This window comes from Natator depressus, chromosome 27 (assembly GCF_965152275.1).
Source record: "Natator depressus isolate rNatDep1 chromosome 27, rNatDep2.hap1, whole genome shotgun sequence".
NCBI lineage: Eukaryota > Metazoa > Chordata > Testudines > Cheloniidae > Natator > Natator depressus.
The window spans coordinates 4,279,615-4,297,862 of record NC_134260.1 but is presented as its reverse complement, the minus strand read 5'-3'; the positions used below and the strand labels follow the sequence as shown (position 1 = coordinate 4,297,862).

The 18,248-nt window shown below is 46.8% G+C and overlaps 1 protein-coding gene across 3 annotated transcripts in view; it reads left to right on the top strand.

Annotated features, from left to right (window-relative positions):
* ASIC2 (acid sensing ion channel subunit 2) overlaps positions 1-18,248 on the top strand; it is a 1,299,235-nt gene that overhangs the window by 1,246,502 nt on the left and 34,485 nt on the right. For all 3 annotated transcript variants that reach the window (XM_074940542.1, XM_074940540.1, XM_074940541.1), the window contains exons 4-7: positions 1,109-1,259; positions 9,029-9,085; positions 15,522-15,675; positions 17,181-17,272. In XM_074940542.1, coding sequence (XP_074796643.1) covers positions 1,109-1,259; positions 9,029-9,085; positions 15,522-15,675; positions 17,181-17,272 — 454 coding nt within the window. The remainder of the gene's footprint in view (positions 1-1,108; positions 1,260-9,028; positions 9,086-15,521; positions 15,676-17,180; positions 17,273-18,248) is intronic.

The window sequence follows — 18,248 nt, the reverse complement described above, 5'->3', positions numbered from 1 at the left end:
AAGCTGAGACACTCAGAATCACTGGACACTCAAAATAACAGAGCTGTACTCTTTGGCGGGAATAATAACCAACACCTGGCTCGGAGAGAGTTCATTCATTCCTTGATCTCAGAGCTGGGGAGTATGATTATCCCCATGTCACAGATGGGGAAACTGAAGCGCAAGGAAGAGGGGGTGAGGGAGAGTGACTTGTCTAAGGTCATCTAACAAAGCAGTGGCAAGGCCGGGGTAGAATCCAGGCCTCCTGAGTCCTGTGCTAACACGCTATCCACTAGGCAACACTGCCTCCTAAAGCACAGCTCTCAGTGCCTCCCATGTGGGGTTCAGGACTCCCTGTCTGGACCTGTTCAAATTTACCTACCTCGTCCCACCCCTGCACGGCTGTTGGACTGCATTGTCAAAGGGGACTGTGGCTGCCCCAGGGAGCGCCGGGGTGCTCAGCATGCACCTGTCCTAAAGGGTCTCAAACTGGGCACCCAAAATACGAGGCACCAAGAATCTCTAGTCCGTGTCAAACGCAGGCCACCACCTTTTCCCTGCACCTACTCTGCCAAGTCCCAGGCAGCTCCGCTCCCCCACTGCGAAATGGCATTGCTGAAGCAAACAATTCTTGGGGAAATTGTTCCTGGGCTGGTTGGGTGGCTTTTTCTGGGAACCTGCCAGTTTCTTCCCCACCAAGGCAAGGGAGATCTGCCTGCCAACGCCTGCCTGCCCCTTCTGTTTTATGATGTGTCACTACACTTAGGACTCTTCCCTGGTGGAGCAGAGCGGAGTCCCCGAGTCCCACTACCCTTTAGCAGTACAAAACTCCATCTGTGACTATGCATGCTCCTATCGTTGTCTAGCTGCTCTGTCGGCCTCCTGCTCGGTCCCCACTTCACACAGCCATTGTGCTATTACAATCCTGCTCTCGTCCTTCACCCAGTGGGGCTCCTCCGTCTGGAAGGGCCCGACACAATGAGGGAGACACACACACCCAGTGCCTTGCTCGTCGCCAGGATCTGTTAAAGAGCAGAGCTTCCCCTTCACACATCTTCCCCCAAGCACCTTCCATGCTGCAGCTGATGCCTGTGATCTACTAACCACCGGCTCTTTCTGTTTCTTGCAGCTGACCTACCTGCCCCCTCCGTGGGGCGAGTGTCGCTCGTCGGATGTGGGGTTAGACTTTTTCCCCATTTACAGTATCACGGCTTGCAGGATCGACTGTGAAACCCGCTACATTGTGGAAAACTGCAACTGCAAAATGGTCCACATGCCAGGTCAGTCTGCATGGGGATGCGTGGAACATATCTGACTGTGTGTGGTTGGGCTGATGCCTTAGGCTCTTGTTTTGGCACTAGGACAGCAGCCACATCATCTCAGGTGGGACCTGGAAGCCCTGATGCTGTGGGTGGGCTCCCCATGGTACTTTTTGGGACCAGAAGGTTTGCTCTGGCGCCTCCCACAGGGTGCTGAGTGGTGTCTGCATTTCAGTGGTGACGTCTGGAGCCTCCACAGTGAGCCAGGGCTGCTGGATCAAGCTCAGAGCTTGGAAGGGGCTGTGTACGTGCCAACAGTTAATCTTTACAAGCACTTGCTTGTGAAGGGAGCCAGGCTGGTCTAGTGGCTAGTGAACTGGCCTGGTACTCAGGAGAGTTGAATTCTCATCCTAGCTCTGCTGCTGACTTCCTGGGTGATCATGTGCAAGTCAGTACCCCTCCCCATGCCTCAGTTTCCCCATTGATAAAATGGGGGCAATAATACTGCCCCTCTTGTAAAGTGCTTTCATATCTACTGATGGAAAGTGCTAGATGAGAGCTAGGCATTATTATTATGTTGCTTCCTGTCACTCTTCCTGCCACTCTGTACGACAGAGACATGATTTATCCCACTGGCTTCCTGGACCTTGAGACCTGGCTCTGCTCAGCTACTTTGTCCTGTTCCAAGTGGCACAAAGCAGCCAGAAACACAGCACCTCTGGCTCCCCTTGGGTTCCTGGATGTTGTGCAGATGCTATTGTGGTGGCATTTTGCCCAGCCTAGAGCATGTGGCAGGGAAAAAGAGGGCCTGGCCAGAGTGCTCCCATGATCCCCAGCTGGCAGAACAGCCCCTTGGAGCAGGACTGGCTCCTGGCCAGCCTCAAGGTCGGGGGAACACAAAAACCACCTTATCCCACCCCCTACTCTGTACTGTCCAGCATTGGGTGCAGGTTGGAAACCAACCTTTCTTTTGTCCCAACCTCACTGGCCTGCCTGTCGCACAGAATCCAGGCCCACAGGACATCACACCTAGGTGCAGATTGGCTCTGCTTAGCAAGGAAGATTAATAGATTTCTGCCCCTACCCATAGCTTCCCACTAGTCATTACAGTGCGGGGTAGAATCCTTATCCCATTGATGCCAATGCCAAAACACCTACTGATTCCAGTGGGGCCAGGATTTCACCCCAGGTGCCTGAAGCAGGTGTTTAGGCTACAAACTGCTAGAGGGCTTAGGCTCAGTTAATGTACGTGAAGTAGGCTGCAAGGCTGTTGCTGTCTCTCTGAACCCAGGGCTCCTGCAGGATCTCAGAAGCCTGGAGTATGTTTGCAGTTAAAATTCATCAGTACATATGAAGGAAACCCTAGGGAAGTAATACTGTTATTAGCTAATAGTGACAGGGGATTCGATTGTTAGAAATATAGATAGTTGGCTTTGTATTAGAAATATAGTTATTGGACTGGGAGAACCACACGGTGAATTGCCTGGTGGCTTTGAAGGTTGCAGATCTCTCTTAGACATCTAGACACCTAGACAGACTTTTGGGCAGTGCTGGGGAGAAGCCAGCAGTTGTGATTCATGTAGGTACCAGTGACACAGGGAAAGGTCCTGGAGAGAGGCCAAAGTTAGACTGCTAGGTAAGAGATTAAAGTCCAGGAGCTCAAGGTGTCAGTCTCTGAAATGTTCCCAGTTCCGCATGCAGGGCCAGAACTTCAGGGTCTCAGTGCATGGATGAGACGACAATGGTGTTGGGAGAAGGGATTTAGGTTTATTAGGAACTGGAGAATCTTTTGGAAAAAGAGAAAGGATGGGCTCCACCCAAACCAAAACAGAACCAGATTGTTGGCATGAAAATGAAAAAGGTTGTAGAGGAGTTTTTAACTAAGGGCAGGGGGAAAGCCAACAGGTGTGGATAGAGACATTCCTTAGAGGAGGATTTATGAAAGGGGATACTCCATACTCAGTGAAGAGGAGAGGATAGAAGTTGATAACATACAGGTAGGAACTGAAGAGAAACAGTCAAATGAAAAAGAGTCCCATACAGTTCCATCACAAGAAGGCAGTCAACTAAATATTGACAAATTTTAATTGTGCTTGTATAAAAATGCAAGAAGTCTAAATACTAACATAGGTGAGAGCCTGGTATTAAATGTGGATATTGTTATAATAGGCATCACAGAAACTTGGTGGAATGATGATAATTAATGGGACACAGTAATACCATGGTGCAAAATATATCAGAATGTCCGAGTCGGTCAAACTGGTGATGGAGTAGCACTATCCATTCGAGAAAACATAGAGTCAAATACAGTAAAAATCTTAAATGAATCAAACTGTACCAGAGAACCTCTCCGGATAGAAATTCCAAGCTTGAATAAGCATATAGCAGTAGGAATATACTACCGACTGCCTGACAGGATGGGGAAATGCTTAGGATGATTAGAGAGACTACAAAATAGAAAACCCAATAGTAATGGGGGATTTCCACTATGTCCATATTAACTGGGAACATGTCACCTCAGGGTGGAAAGCAGAGATAATATGTCTAGATACCATGAATGACAGTTTCTTGGAGCAGCTAGTCCTGGCACCCACATGGGGAGAGGCAATTCTTTTCATAGAATCATAGAATCATAGAATCATAGAATATCAGGGTTGGAAGGGACCCCAGAAGGTCATCTAGTCCAACCCCCTGCTCGAAGCAGGACCAATTCCCAGTTAAATCATCCCAGCCAGGGCTTTGTCAAGCCTGACCTTAAAAACCTCTAAGGAAGGAGATTCTACCACCTCCCTAGGTAACGCATTCCAGTGTTTCACCACCCTCTTAGTGAAAAAGTTTTTCCTAATATCCAATCTAAACCTCCCCCATTGCAACTTGAGACCATTACTCCTCGTTCTGTCATCTGCTACCACTGAGACAGTCTAGAGCCATCCTCTTTGGAACCCCCTTTCAGGTAGTTGAAAGCAGCTATCAAATCCCCCCTCATTCTTCTCTTCTGCAGACTAAACAATCCCAGCTCCCTCAGCCTCTCCTCATAAGTCATGTGCTCTAGACCCCTAATCATTTTTGTTGCCCTTCGCTGGACTCTCTCCAATTTATCCACATCCTTCTTGTAGTGTGGGGCCCAAAACTGGACACAGTACTCCAGATGAGGCCTCACCAGTGTCGAATAGAGGGGAACGATCACGTCCCTCGATCTGCTCGCTATGCCCCTACTTATACATCCCAAAATGCCATTGGCCTTCTTGGCAACAAGGGCACACTGCTGACTCATATCCAGCTTCTCGTCCACTGTCACCCCTAGGTCCTTTTCCGCAGAACTGCTGCCTAGCCATTCGGTCCCTAGTCTGTAGCGGTGCACTTTCATTTAGTTCTAAGTGGAGCACAGGATCTGGTCCAGGAGGTGACTATAGCTAAATTGCTTGGTAATGGTGTCTATAATGTAATTAAATTTAACATCTTTTTAGGGGGGAAAACACCAAAGAAACCCATCACAATAGCATTTAACTTCAACAAGGGGAACTACACAGAAATGAGGCGGCTAGTTACACAGAAATTAAAAGGAATAGTCACAAGAGTGAAACGCCTGTAAGCTGCATGGAAACAAAAAAACCCCAAAAACCATGATAGAGGCTCAAACTATATGTATCCCCTAAATAAATACATAAAAATACTAAGAGGGAAAAAATGCCATCGTAGCTAAACAGCAGAGTAAAAGAGGCAGTTAAAAACAAAACAAAAACCCTAAGTCAACTCCTACTGAGGAAAATAGAAGGGAGTATACACTCTGGCAAGTCAAGTGAAAAAGTATAATTAGGAAAGCCAAAAAAGAATTTGAAGAACAACTAGCAAAAGACACGAAAACTAACTGCAAACAATTTTTTAAGTTTCTCAGAATCAGGGAGCCTGCCAAACAATCAATGGGGCCACTGGATGATTGAGGGTGTGTTATTCATTTTACACGTAGCTTTGCAGACTCTAATGTGTTCTGTACAGACCTGTTCTGATTTATTCACATTTGTATGCATAAATTACACCAGAAAGGAGCACTCAAGGAAGACAAGGGTGTTGACGAGAAGACAAATTAATTCTTTGCATCGGTCTTTACTGCAGAGGATGTGAAGGAGATTCCTACATCTCAGCCATTCCTTTTAGGTGACAAATCTGAGGAACTGTCCCAGATTGAGAACTATCAGTAGAGGTGGTTTTGTAACAAACTGATAAATTAAACAGCAATAAGTCACCAGGACCAGTTGGGATTCACCCAAGAGTTCTGAAGGAACTCAAATATGAAACTGAAGAACAACTAACTGTGGTATCTAACCTATTGCTTAAATCAGCCTCTATACCGCATGGCGGGAGGACAGCTAATGGAATGCCTATTTTTTAAAAAGGCTCCAGAGGCGATCCTGGCAGTTGCAGGCCAGTGAGCCTAACTTCAGTACCACGCAAATTGATAGAAACTATAGTAGAGAACAGAATTATCAAACCCACAGGTGAACATGATTTTTGGGGGAAGAGTCAACACAGCTTTTGTAAAGGGAAATCATGCCTCACTAATCTTTTAGAATTATTTTAGCAAGTTGACAAATATGTAGACAAGGGTGATCCTGTGGGTAGAGTGTACTCAGACTTTCAGAAAGCCTTTGACATGGTTCCCCACCAAAGACTCTTAAGCAAAATAAGGAGTCATGGGATAAGAGGGAAGGTCCTTTTATGGATCAGTAACTGGTTAAAAGATAGAAAATAAAGGGTAGGAACTGATCAGTTTCACAGTGGAGAGAGGTAAATAGTGGTGTCCCCCAAGGATCTGTACTGGGACCAGCGCTGTTCAATGTGTTCATAAATGATCTGGAAAAAGAAGTAAACAGATTATACAAAATTATTCGAGATAGTTAAGGCCAAAGCAGACAGTGAAGAGTTACAAAGGGATCTCACAAAACTGGGTGTCTGGGCAACAAAATGGCAGATGAAATTCAATATTGATAAATGCAAAGCAATGTGCATTGGAAAATGTAATCCCAACTATACATACAGGGGTGGTGGAACAATTTGTATAGTGGGGGTGCTGAGAGCCTTTGATCCAAACTGTAAACCCTGTGTATAATGGAAACCACTTCAAGCTTGGGGGTGCAGCAGCATCCCCTGCACCCTTAGTTCCAGGACCTATGTATACATAAAAAAGGATGACGTCTAAATTAGCTGTTACCACTCAAGAAAGAGAACTTGGAGTCCTCATGGATTGTTCTCTGAAAACATCCACTCAATCTGCAGCGGCAGTCAAAAAAGCAAACAGAATGTTAGGAACCATCAGGAAAGGGATAGATAATGAGATAGAAAATATTATAATGCCACTATATAAATCCATGTTACACCCATACCTTGAATACTGCATGCAGTTCTGGTCATCCCATCTCAAAAAAGACATACTAGAATTGGAAAAGGTACAGAGAAAGACAACAAAAATGATTAGGGGATGGAACAGCTTCCATAAGAGGAGAGATTAAAAAGACTGGGACTGTTCAGCTTGGAAAAGAGATGACAAAGGGGGGATAGGACAGAGGTCTATAAAATCATGACTGGTGCAGAGACAGTGAATGAGGAAGTGTTATTTACTCCTTCTCATAACACAATATCTAGGGGTCACCAAATGAAATTAATAGGCAAGCAAGTTTAAAACAAACAAAAGGAAGTATTTTTTCACACAACGCACAGTCAACCTGTGGAACTCCTTGCCAGGGGATGTTGTTAAGGCCCTGGGTTCAAAAAAGAATTAGATAAGTTCAAGGAGGATAGGGCCATCCATGGCTATTAGCCAAGTTGCAGAAAAGGACCTGGGGATTACAGTGGATGAGAAGCTGGATATGAGTCAGCAGTGTGCCCTTGTTGCCAAGAAGGCCAACGGCATTTTGGGCTGTATTAGTAGGAGCGTTGTCAGCAGATCGAGGAAATGTTCAGCACCGGTGAGGCCACATCTGGAGTACTGCGTCCAGTTTTGGTCCCCCCACTACAGAAAGGATGTGGACAAATTGGAGAGTCCAGCGGAGGGCAACAAAAATGACCAGGAGGCTGGAGCACATGACTTACAAGAAGAGGCTGAGGGAACTGGGCTTGTTTTGTCTGCAGAAGAGAAGAGTGAGGGGGGATTTGATAGCAGCCTTCAACTACCTGAAGGGGGGTTCCAGAGAGGATGGAGCTCGGCTGCTCTCAGTGGTGGCAGGTGACAGAACAAGGAGTAATGGTCTCAAGTCGCAGTATGGGAGGTCTAGGTTGGATATTAGGAAACACTATTTCACGAGGGGGGTGGTGAAGCACAGGAATGCGTTACCTAGGGAGGTGGTGGAATCTCCATCCTTAGGGGTTTTTAAGGCCTGGCTTGACAAAGCCCTGGCTGGGATGATTTAGTTGGGGTTGGTCCTGCTTTGAGCAGGGGGTTGGACTAGATGACCTCCTGAGGTCTCTTCCAACCCTGATATTCTATGATTCTAAGATGATCAGGAACACAACCCCATGATCTGGCTGTCCCAAAGCCTCCAACTGCCAAAAGGTGGGACTGAACAACAGGGGATGGAGCACTTGAAAATTGCCCTGTTCTGTTCATTCCCTCTGAAGCATGTGGCACTGGCCACTGTTGGAAGTCAGGGTACTGGGCTAGATGAGCCAGTGATCTGAACCAGTCTGGCCGTTCTGATGTTCTTGTGGATAATGTAAAAGAGGATTAGGAAATAAAGGAGCAGAAATAAGTCTTACTCTCTTTGGGATGCATATCATTTGACTGTGGCCTCAGATGCAAACTACACTCTGGGATCAATTTATTCACCACTGAAATGCAGTCACCTCTGGAGAGGAATGCAAAAGTTGATTAAAAACTCACAGCAGCAGTGCATAATTGTTTGTCATAGGAAGTAAGGATACCATGCTCCATTGAAACTCCAAAGGGGATGTAATTACCAGTCCCCTACCCTAGTGAAAAGTGTTGTGGGGTCATGAATGACCACAAATGGTCAGGGATTTTGTTTAATGTCTCATTTCAAAGAAAGAGTGCAGCACAGTGCATCTGTAACCAAGTGTCAAGTCCTAGCACCTCTAAACAGAGAGGCAGAGCTATTTCTGCTGGTTCAGCCTGATAGCCAGACCAGATGGGCCCTATTAAGTTAAATTCAGAAGTATAGAAAGGTTGAGTGTTTCTCTGCAGAAGAAGAAACTAGGGACAGTGAGGGGAAAAGCCTTCTTCAGGAGAACAGCCAAGTTCAGGGGAAAGCTTAGGCTCAGGTTTAGGGTTTGTTTTGTTGTTTTTCAAGTACACAATAAGTCCCCGGTGTGTGCATGCTGTGTTAGAAGCAGGTTCAGGAATGTCACCCGCTTATAGATCCATAGCGCCACGGCACAACCTGAAAAGGTGCCACTTATTTAATCAGCAACACTGCAGCTCAGAGCTCTCCCATCCAGATACTGACCAAGGCTAACCAAGCCTCATCTGTGGGAGCTGACAAGCTGGACTAGCTATGGAAACCTTTATCCGATGTTATACGTGAAACAGCCAACTCCAGTATGTGATCTCCAGAGAGATGCATCGCAAGTGCAGATCAGACCCTGCCTCTCACCCTACGCTGCACACTAGCTGCGTGAGCCTCTTTAGCTGCACCCCTGCTCCTAGGTTATTGGCACTGCGTGTGCAGACAAGAGGCTGCCTAATGCATGCTTTCTTGCTGTAGTCACTGGCCTTCCACCATGCTCTGATTTCTGACTCCACATGTTTCCCTCTTGTCTTGTGTTTCTTTTCTATGCAGGGGACGCTCCTTTCTGTACTCCGGAGCAGTATAAGGAATGTGCAGAACCTGCGCTGGGTTAGTACACCAGAGGGGCTCTCCGGCCCGTTAGGTCTGTTTGCGATGGCCGGCCTGGCTCTTTGCAGAGTATAATGGCTGTGTCAGATGCCCCAAAGCTGCCTGTACCCTCTTTCCCACTGGGCCAGGATTAATCTGGCGAAGGCAGCACAGGGACAATTTCTGATGATAGCCGAAATGTCATTGAATGCATGTTCCTCCAGTCCCTTTGGACCATGTTCTAACTTCATTCTGAACCCTGCATGCTTAGAGCTGAAGGTGCCAGAATAAAGGACCACATGAGCCATATTCTTACGCCTTGGGGACCCCTTGGGCACAGTTCGGAAGTGGCACATTGGGCTGCGGGGCAAGCCGAATGGAGAAAACACCCAACGGGATGGTGTAACCCCACTAACACAAAGTTACTGCTGTGTCACCCACACCCCCCATACAACCTCCTTCCTCAGCTGGGCCCTCTGCCTTCATTTCAGGGGGCGGGAGGGGATGTTAAAGATACTGTGCAGTTTTCCCGAACGTTCCCGCTGTTGTTCCCAGGTGCTTGCAGGAGCTCTCAGCGGCACTGTGTTATTCTCCCCCGTGTCCGTGTACCTGACCAAAGCTTGGGGCAGGGGCCTTCGAAGGTGAAACCCACTACATTAGGGGCTCCCTTCTGATAGGAAAAGGGTAGGCACCTCAAACCTCTTTGGGGAAGGGACCATCTTTTTGTTCTGTGTTTGTACCCCACCAAGCACAGTGGAGTCCTGGCACTACCCGTAATACACCTAATAGCAATAAAAATGTACAGCACCTAGCACAATGGGGTCCTAGTCCAGAACTGGACTCCTTGGCACTATTCCAATACAAATAAATAATAATTAATATAGATTGTGTCAGATCTGTGCTCTCTATGTTCCAGCATGCAACCACTTCCCACTCTGGCCCAGACAGTAATAGAAGCAGCTGCTTTTTGTCTTGACATGTTACTAAAAGAGCACTTCTGCCCAGCTCCTCCACAATGTTCAGCGCTGTGTAAATATTATGCCACAACTTATTAAAGGGGCCGTGGAGTACAGGGTCCCAGGGGATTTCACAATGTCTTCGCCCAACGGTAGCTGCTGTTGCTTCCCCAAGCTCTGAGACATGCCTCCTTATGGACAGATTGAAATAATTGGATAAAACTTTGTGTCCTGAAAGGGACAGAAACTTTACAGATCTCTGGTGAGATGAGAGGGTGTGTTATTCATTATTTCAGTCTCTAATGTATTCTGTACTGACTTGATCTGATTTATTCACATTTGTATGCATAAATTACACCAGAAACGAAGCAGTCCCAACCCAGAGAGAGCAGAAATCATGCCATGGGAACTAGGTCAGCTGAACCCTGGGTCTCAGATACATTCTGACCCCTAGGGATTCAGATAGCTGTTGGTTTAGAGAGACTCATAACTCCAGAGCTAAGGGTATAACCAGGGTTCAGCGGCTAAGCCTCATTGTCTCTTTCTCTCTCTCTCTCTCTCTCTCTCTCTCAGACACACACACACACACACACACACACACACACACACACATCTATTCTCTTGTAACATTTAATGAGATCAAGCTATTCCTATGGCATCTGGGGGTGGGGGAGACTGCGTTTTTGTGCTGTTTGTACAGGCCTAGCACAGTGGGGTTGTGGTCTATGATTGCGGCTCCTAGGCGTTATCACAGCACAAATAACAAAAAATGATCTTTTTTTCTGGTTCCCGTCAGTCAGCTGAGCAGTGATGACGGGGCAGAATGAAGTCTTTCCATCACTTTCTATCTTGTACCAGCTTCACGGCTTCATTCGTCTTTAAACTTTTTTTGATCTACATCCTTCTTCACCATATCAGTCCAGTGCATCCACAGTGTTTCTCTGGTTCCTTGCCCTCTGGTTATATTACCTTGTACGGTATCCCCTCCAGGTCCAGACCACTGCAGTTGTCTTTCTTGAATCTTCTGCAACAGCTTTATTTCTTTCCCTAGCAGTTTTCTTATCTCTTCATTTTTTTATTTTCTGCAGTCTTGAAATTCTCAGTAGTCCCCTCAGCCACTTCATTTCTGCAGTCAAAATCTGTCGTCATGGCTTTCCTCTGACTACAGATTTCTGACCTATACAGCACTGTCAGCGTGACAGTGATCTCATATATGTTGATTTTTGTTTTATTGAAATGTCATTAGCCTTCCAGATCATGCTGAGTTTTCCAAATGCATAAGTGGCTAATCCAATTCTTCTCTTTACATCATCTTCATAATTCCCTTTCTTCGCTACCAGTCCTCCAAGGAACATGCATTTCCCCACTTGTTCTAGTTCTTTGTCTCTGAGTTTGGCCTTTCTGTCTTTCTCTTGTCCTCCAACTGGTGTCATTTTGATCTTCTCCAAGTTGATCTTCAACCCAGATTTTCTGCTTTCTTGGCCTACCTTGTCTGTAAATCCTCCTTGGTCAATGCTGTGTGGTCAATATCCAAGGTTATGCACTGTCCTCCCACATAACATGACTTCTCCAATTTCATACCATTCCATCAGCCTTTTTGTCTGCTCTCACCACCCTCATCAACTTGCTGTAGACATTCTCTATTACCTGCACCAATTTTTCAGGGGTGCTACACAATCTCATAACTTGCCATAAGCCTTTGGCCAAATGCTATCAAGAAGCCCATTTGAAGTCTATAAAATGGTTGTAACAGGTTTGGTTGTATACTATGTATTTCTCTGGTGTCTGTTTTATCACAAATAACTGATCTATTGTATTTCTGGGCTAGTTCCTCTGAAAGCGCCACTTCCACATTCCCCTTTTGCAATGTCTTGGTGAATGGTTTCCCCAGCAGACTCACTACATAGTGTTTCTGAGGGTTCTCGCACTCACTCTGATCTCCTTTTTTTGTAGATCGGTACTACAATTACTTTCCCCTGTTCGCTTGGTACTTGCTCTTGTTTGTCGACCTGCTTGAGTAGCTTGTGCATTGCCTTTACCTTGGAGCAGCTCTGCAGTTACCTTGTCACTTCTCGGCGCCTTTTTGTTTTTCAAACTTTCTATTAAGATCTTAGCTTCTTCTTCTAAGAATTCCAGCATCTACTCTCCCTCATTTGTGCTGGGACGCTTCTCCGGGGCTGTTTCGTCTTCTATGTTCTGCACATTATACAGCTCTTCAAAGTATTTTTCCCATTACTTAGTCTTTCCTTGTTCATCCTCAATTATTTGTTCGCACTTGTCTTTACCACTGACCTCTTCAATTCATATCTCCCACTCAGTTCTCTTATCTTGTGATACAACCCACAGTTCTCTTTGCCTATTCTTCTCCTTCTTTACATTGTTCGCTTAACCCAGTTGTTTCTGTGTCTCTTCACTTTTGCTACTATCTTTATGGTGAGCCTGTTGTACTCAGCTCTTAGACTCACATCCTCCTTTTTATTCTCCTTCAGCTTCCTATGCTTGTCACTCGGTTGCAGCGCTTCAGCTGTTATGCTCCTTGACCTTGTAATCCTAAACTTGTTCAGCCGCTCTCATAATCACATTTTTACACTGTTCCTTGTCTCTTCAAGGCTCATTTCTTCACCAGAGAGGTGATGTTTTCCCGCACATTCTTTCCTCATATCTGACTCTTTGAACTTGCCCATGTCATAGATCTCAGTTCTTGGCACTTTTCAGATTGCTCTCAGCCTCCACTTCATTGATGCCAGCAGTAACATTTGATCTGGTCTGATATCAGCCACAAATGATCTGCACAACACATTTGATTTCCATCTGTGATTCACAAGCACAAAGTCTACCATGTTCTTCTTTTGCCCATTAGGTGATAGCCATGTCCACTTCCTCCCCGGCTTACTTTGTGGAAATAGCATGGTTGTTGTCAGCAGATTGTTGCTTAGGCGGAATTTAATAGCCTTTCTCCTCTCCCATTTTCTTCACCTTATCCAAATCTGCATACTGCTCCAGTGCAGGAATTCCAGTCCTAGCCTACTTTCACATTAAAATCTCCCATCATCATAACATGTCTTGTCTTGAAACTTCTGGTATTGTTTTCTGTAGAGCGTTATAAAATGTATCACTTTCTTCCCTGGGGGCTGCTGAGGTTAGCACGTGTATTTGTACTATTGTAACTCCACGAGATTTGATTCTGAATCTCACCTTCAACATATAAGTAGATAGCAGGTTAAATGCCATAAGAGTCTGGTGTGGCTTAGGCTTTATCACCAATGCAACTCTGTCCTGGTGTCCACCATCTTCTCGTCCCGATATCAATATCCTATGTGCATCGTGGGAGAATCCTCTTTGCCTTCCCGTCTTGGTTCACATAGACCAATGATTTCCCACTCATACCTTTTCAACTCATACATCATTACTGCATGTCCTCCAGCCTGGTATAATGTTCTTCCATTCCATGTTCCAGCAAGTCTTGTCCTTTGAGTTCATCACGTAATTCCCTGTCCTACATACTGTTGTGTTTGTGTCTGTTCTGATCTCATACTTTGTGCCCCTGCCTCAATGTCTGATCAGTGATCGCAAGCCCTTGTTTGTCTGGGCGACAGCCAAGCTGGATACTTTTCTTTCTCTTTCCAGTCTTCATTCAATTTCTATGGTCCAGTAGTCTCCACGTGTTTGACCGTGACTCCTTGGCTTTGTGAAAATTGTTTTGCTAGCTTCACCATAGGAGACTTGGTGCACTTGGACAGCCATATGTTCCCTTTTGCCAGTGGCTACTGCTGCTAGCTATGCTCACAAGGTTTAACATGCCAGCAGAGGCAAGGTCCCGGGGCATGGTCCCAGAGGCCAGGTCCCTGTGCTGCAGAGCACACATAGCTACTTGGAGCCACTAATGATTGACGAGTGAGTTGCTAGGACCAACTGCAAGCAAACACCCCATGTACGCATGGCTGTTTACTATGCAGAGCTCATCCTAATCACCCCAGCAAACAATAATAATAGTATTTGGGGATCATTTTAGGCTCAGAAGAGAATTTTCTTGCAGAGTTTCAGAAGTTTGGGATAAACAGTTGTGAACCAGCAGACCCTCAGAAACACTACGTAACATGCCATCTGATGTGTTCACAAAGAACCTTAACTGTGACACAGCAGATGGGCCTGCAGAGTATTTCAGCATATGCCTCACTAATTGTATGTTCTGTAGATGAATATACCCATAAGTCAGTGAGGTGAGTGTCGGAGCAGTGCATAGGGACGTGTGCTGTGTTCGAGTTAAGGTTGTTTGTGAAATGCCAAATATTTGCATGTCTGTATTGTCTTTAACTGTGTGGCCAAGCTGTAAGGCTCATGGGAGGAATATTAATAGAAATTCCCTTAAGCTGGTCATCTCCATACTGTTTAATCTCTTGTAATTGTCATGTAACACACCCCTGACACCACCTTAGCTAAAAGCAAAGGATAGAAATAAAGGGTAACATTTTTCTAAAGCACCTAAGTGACTTAGGAGCCTAAGTCCTTTTTTAAAGAATGGCTTAGGCACTAGGGGGCCATATTTTTAAAGACATTTAGGTGACTAAAGACACCAGTCAGAGCCTAGTAGCATTTTCAAAGGTGTCCAAAGGGAGTTAGGCACCTAGGCGGTTTTAAAATCCCACTAGGCACCTATCTGCATCCTTAGGCACCTAAATACCTTTAAAAATCTGTCCCTAAGGCCGTGTCTACACTACGGGGACTGTAACAGCACAGCCGTGGTGCCATAGCTACACTGCTGTAACCCCGTAGTGTAGACGCAGCCTACAGCTATGGAAGGGGTATTTCCATTGTTGTAGAAACACAGTCTCCTCGAGTGATGGTAGCTAGGGTGACAGAAGCATTCTTCCATTGACCCAGCTGTGCCTACACAGGGGGTTGGCATAGCTTTGGAGCTCAGGGGTGTGGATTTTTCACACCCCCTGAGAGATGCCGCTGTGGCAACCTACTTTTTAAGTATAGATCAAGCCTAAGTCACTTTTGAAAATGGGGCTTTTAGGTTCCTAAGCCACTTAGATGCTTTTGAAGATTTTACCCACCATCTTCAAGACCCCAATCCCTCCAGTAAGGCCTTTATCCCAACGCAGCCTCCTGGATTGCCCCAGGGTGGAGACCAAACCTGGCTGGAGATGGAAGAGCTGCATAACATTGCATATGCAGTCATTATAGAGCACCCCCTTCCTTTGTCCACCTCCAGCAAACCTGGGCTCTGGACCAATCCAGGGGAAGAGCTGTCTCAATCTCCCAGGCTGATAGGAATGGCTGCAGCAGAGGAGGGATGGATTGAATGGTTGGAAACTCTGCCTCTTCTTATCAAAGAGTTGGCTTGTTCAGCCCTTCCCTGGACAGGGAAGTCTCTTCCATCCCCTCTTTGCTTTGAATCATCAAGAAGAAAGGGCTTGTTTGAACCACCCTGCCCACCACCTCCTGTGAGCTGTCTGGGATGCTCCCTGAGACCCACTTCACTCTCCTGTTTGCAGGTTTGCTTGCTGAAAAGGACAGCAATTACTGTATCTGCAGGATGCCGTGTAACCTGACCAGATACAACAAAGAGCTATCCATGGTGAAGATCCCCAGCAAGACTTCAGCCAAGTACCTGGAGAAGAAGTTTAACAAGTCTGAAAAATACATCTCGTAAGTGAGGACACTGGCCCAGTGCTGCCGGTTCCTCCCTTTTCACAGTGGTGATGGCATAAGTGGGTGGCGTGAGCAGACAGGATGGCTGTGCCGGGGTCATGCAGCCTAGGGGCAAGGAGAGCTCAGTTCTGTTCCCAGCTGTGCTGTCACTGGGCAAATCACTGCCTTTCCCACCGTTTGCCTTGTCTATGTAGTTTGTAAACTCTTCAGAGCCGGGACTGTCCCTCACAATGTGTCAGTGTAGCACCCAGCCCTGCAGGTCCCTGATCTCTGTTGGGATTGTCATACAAGTAGTAATAAGAGGCTGCTTGCCCCAAGGATGCTGTTCACATTTCTGCAGGCATCATTAACCGAAAGCCGAAGCTCCAAAATCTTTCTGACAGGAAAGCTGAAGTTAGAGAAGAACGCGGGCACATGCAGAGTCGTTAGCTGAGCTCTGCAAAGTTGTTTTGCCTGGTGGATAGGCACTTGCCTAGGTCCTTGATACAAGTTTCTGCTCTGCTGAGAGCTTTCTCTGTGACCGTGGCCAGGTCATTGAGCCTCTCCATGCCTCAGTTTCCCCATCTGTACAATGGGGATAACAGCCCTGCCCTGCCTCCCAGGGGGGTTGTGAGGATAAATACAGTAAAGATTGTGAGGTGCTCAGATGCTACGGTCATGGGGGCCAGAAAAACACCATAGATAAATAGGTATCCTCAGCCTCATTGATTTCATGAGTGAATAGCATCTGTAAAACAGGGTTACCCTGGCCAGATAGTTTCAGGACCTAAACCCTCCTCTGCTAACACCACATTCCGGCTATATCTTCACTGCAGAAGTGAGTGTGTTTTACATGGAGCTACGGTGTAAAATTCAAGCAAAGGCAAGGCACTGGTAGCTGTTACCTGAGTGTGGCTATTCAAGGTCAACCCTCTGCATTGGCTCCATTAGCTTTTAAATCAAGATAGCTATCGCAATGTGAAAACCACACCTTTTACTGCAGCAAAGATATTTTTCTGTGCTGTGGGCGCAGCCCATATGAACCTGGGATCTAGAGGGCGGATGGGTGGAATTAGCAGTTTGATGCATCAGAGAAGAAATTAGACTCTCCCTCTCTCTTGCTGTGCCCATGATCAATATGGAGGCACTGGTAGTAATTCCATGTGTTAAGCGTCCTTGTGCCACCTGCCATTCTACACAGGCTCACCCCTCAGGAGAAAGATGAAATCAGGACTGGGGGTCTCTTTCTAAAAAATATGCACTTGCTCAACTACAAGATTTGGGCTTGATGCAGGAATCTCTGGGTGAGGTTAAGCAGGAGATCAGACTGGATGGTCACGATGGCTCCTTCCGGCTTTAAAATCTCTGAATCTCAGCTTGTGTTGGTGGAGCTGCCGAGGCCTCTTCAGAGAGAGCAGCAGGGACAGCGGAAGAAGGCAAACTAGTCCCACTTCATTTCCTGTTACAAGGCAAGTGCAGCGGCCGGGGGCTGGTGTTCTGATGGCTTTGTCCTGTTTCTGCAGAGAGAATATTCTCGTGCTGGATATATTTTTTGAAGCACTCAACTATGAGACAATTGAGCAGAAGAAAGCATACGAAGTGGCAGCCTTACTTGGTAAGTGAAGATCTTATCATACAGATTTCTGCCTTTGCGTATGGGCGTGGGTGGGTGGAGGGGCGTGTGTGCAGAATAGATGGCGGTGTGCAGGGGGGCGTGCAGGTTGAGTGTGCATACAGTTTGTTTTTTAATGGCCTGGGAGATGACCCAGGGGTTTTGGAGAACTGGCAAAGTAACCGCACCTGTTCTTCCATCGTGGTCTGTGAAGGGGTCCGCTCACTGCATGTGCGCCTCCTTGTGGCTGGGTCTGGGAATTAGCTCTTGTCCTATCTGGTGTCCCTTTCCCATCAGTTGCTTGCACTGTGGCCCTTCTCTCTCTCCATGACTCAGGGTGCTCCCTCTTTGGCATTCGGCCCTCGGGCTAGGTCACTATGTAGTCCTTCCCCCCGCAGCCCCCCTTCTGCCTCACCCCGCCCTTCCAAGGTAACAAAGTCCCACAAGACAAGCAATCTGGATGGCGGCTCGGGCAGTCTTCTGCTCAACTCCCAGCTTGGTGACACTTTCCCAGCGGCTGGTAGAGGAACCCAGGCCCACCTGCTACTCCAGGTTCCAGCCCAGGAACTTTGCGACTAGCAACCTAGGTCTGCTCAGTCTCAAAGCCTGTTTCTGTTTCCTTGGGCTCCTTCCTACCCTCCTCTCTGACTCCTTGCCTATCTCTGGGCTTGCCAGCAGAGCTTCCTCTGCTCCCCATAGTTACTTCACCCCTGTTGGCCTCTTGCCTGACTCTCCAGTCCAGGGCAGGACCCCAGGGTTTACTATCCCCCTGGACCTCCTCCTTGTCCCTGGCCAACTCCCTTTCCCTGTAAGGAGCAACTACAGTCCCTTCCCTGCAGTCCCCTCTTGCTCTCACTTCCTGGCTTTATCACCCTACCCTAGCATCTCCCCCCAGCTGGGCTTTGTCTGCCATTAGCCCCTAACATTAGCCCCCTGGTTCCCCTCCCAGTGCAGCATCTAAGGTTAATTGGTCCCTGCT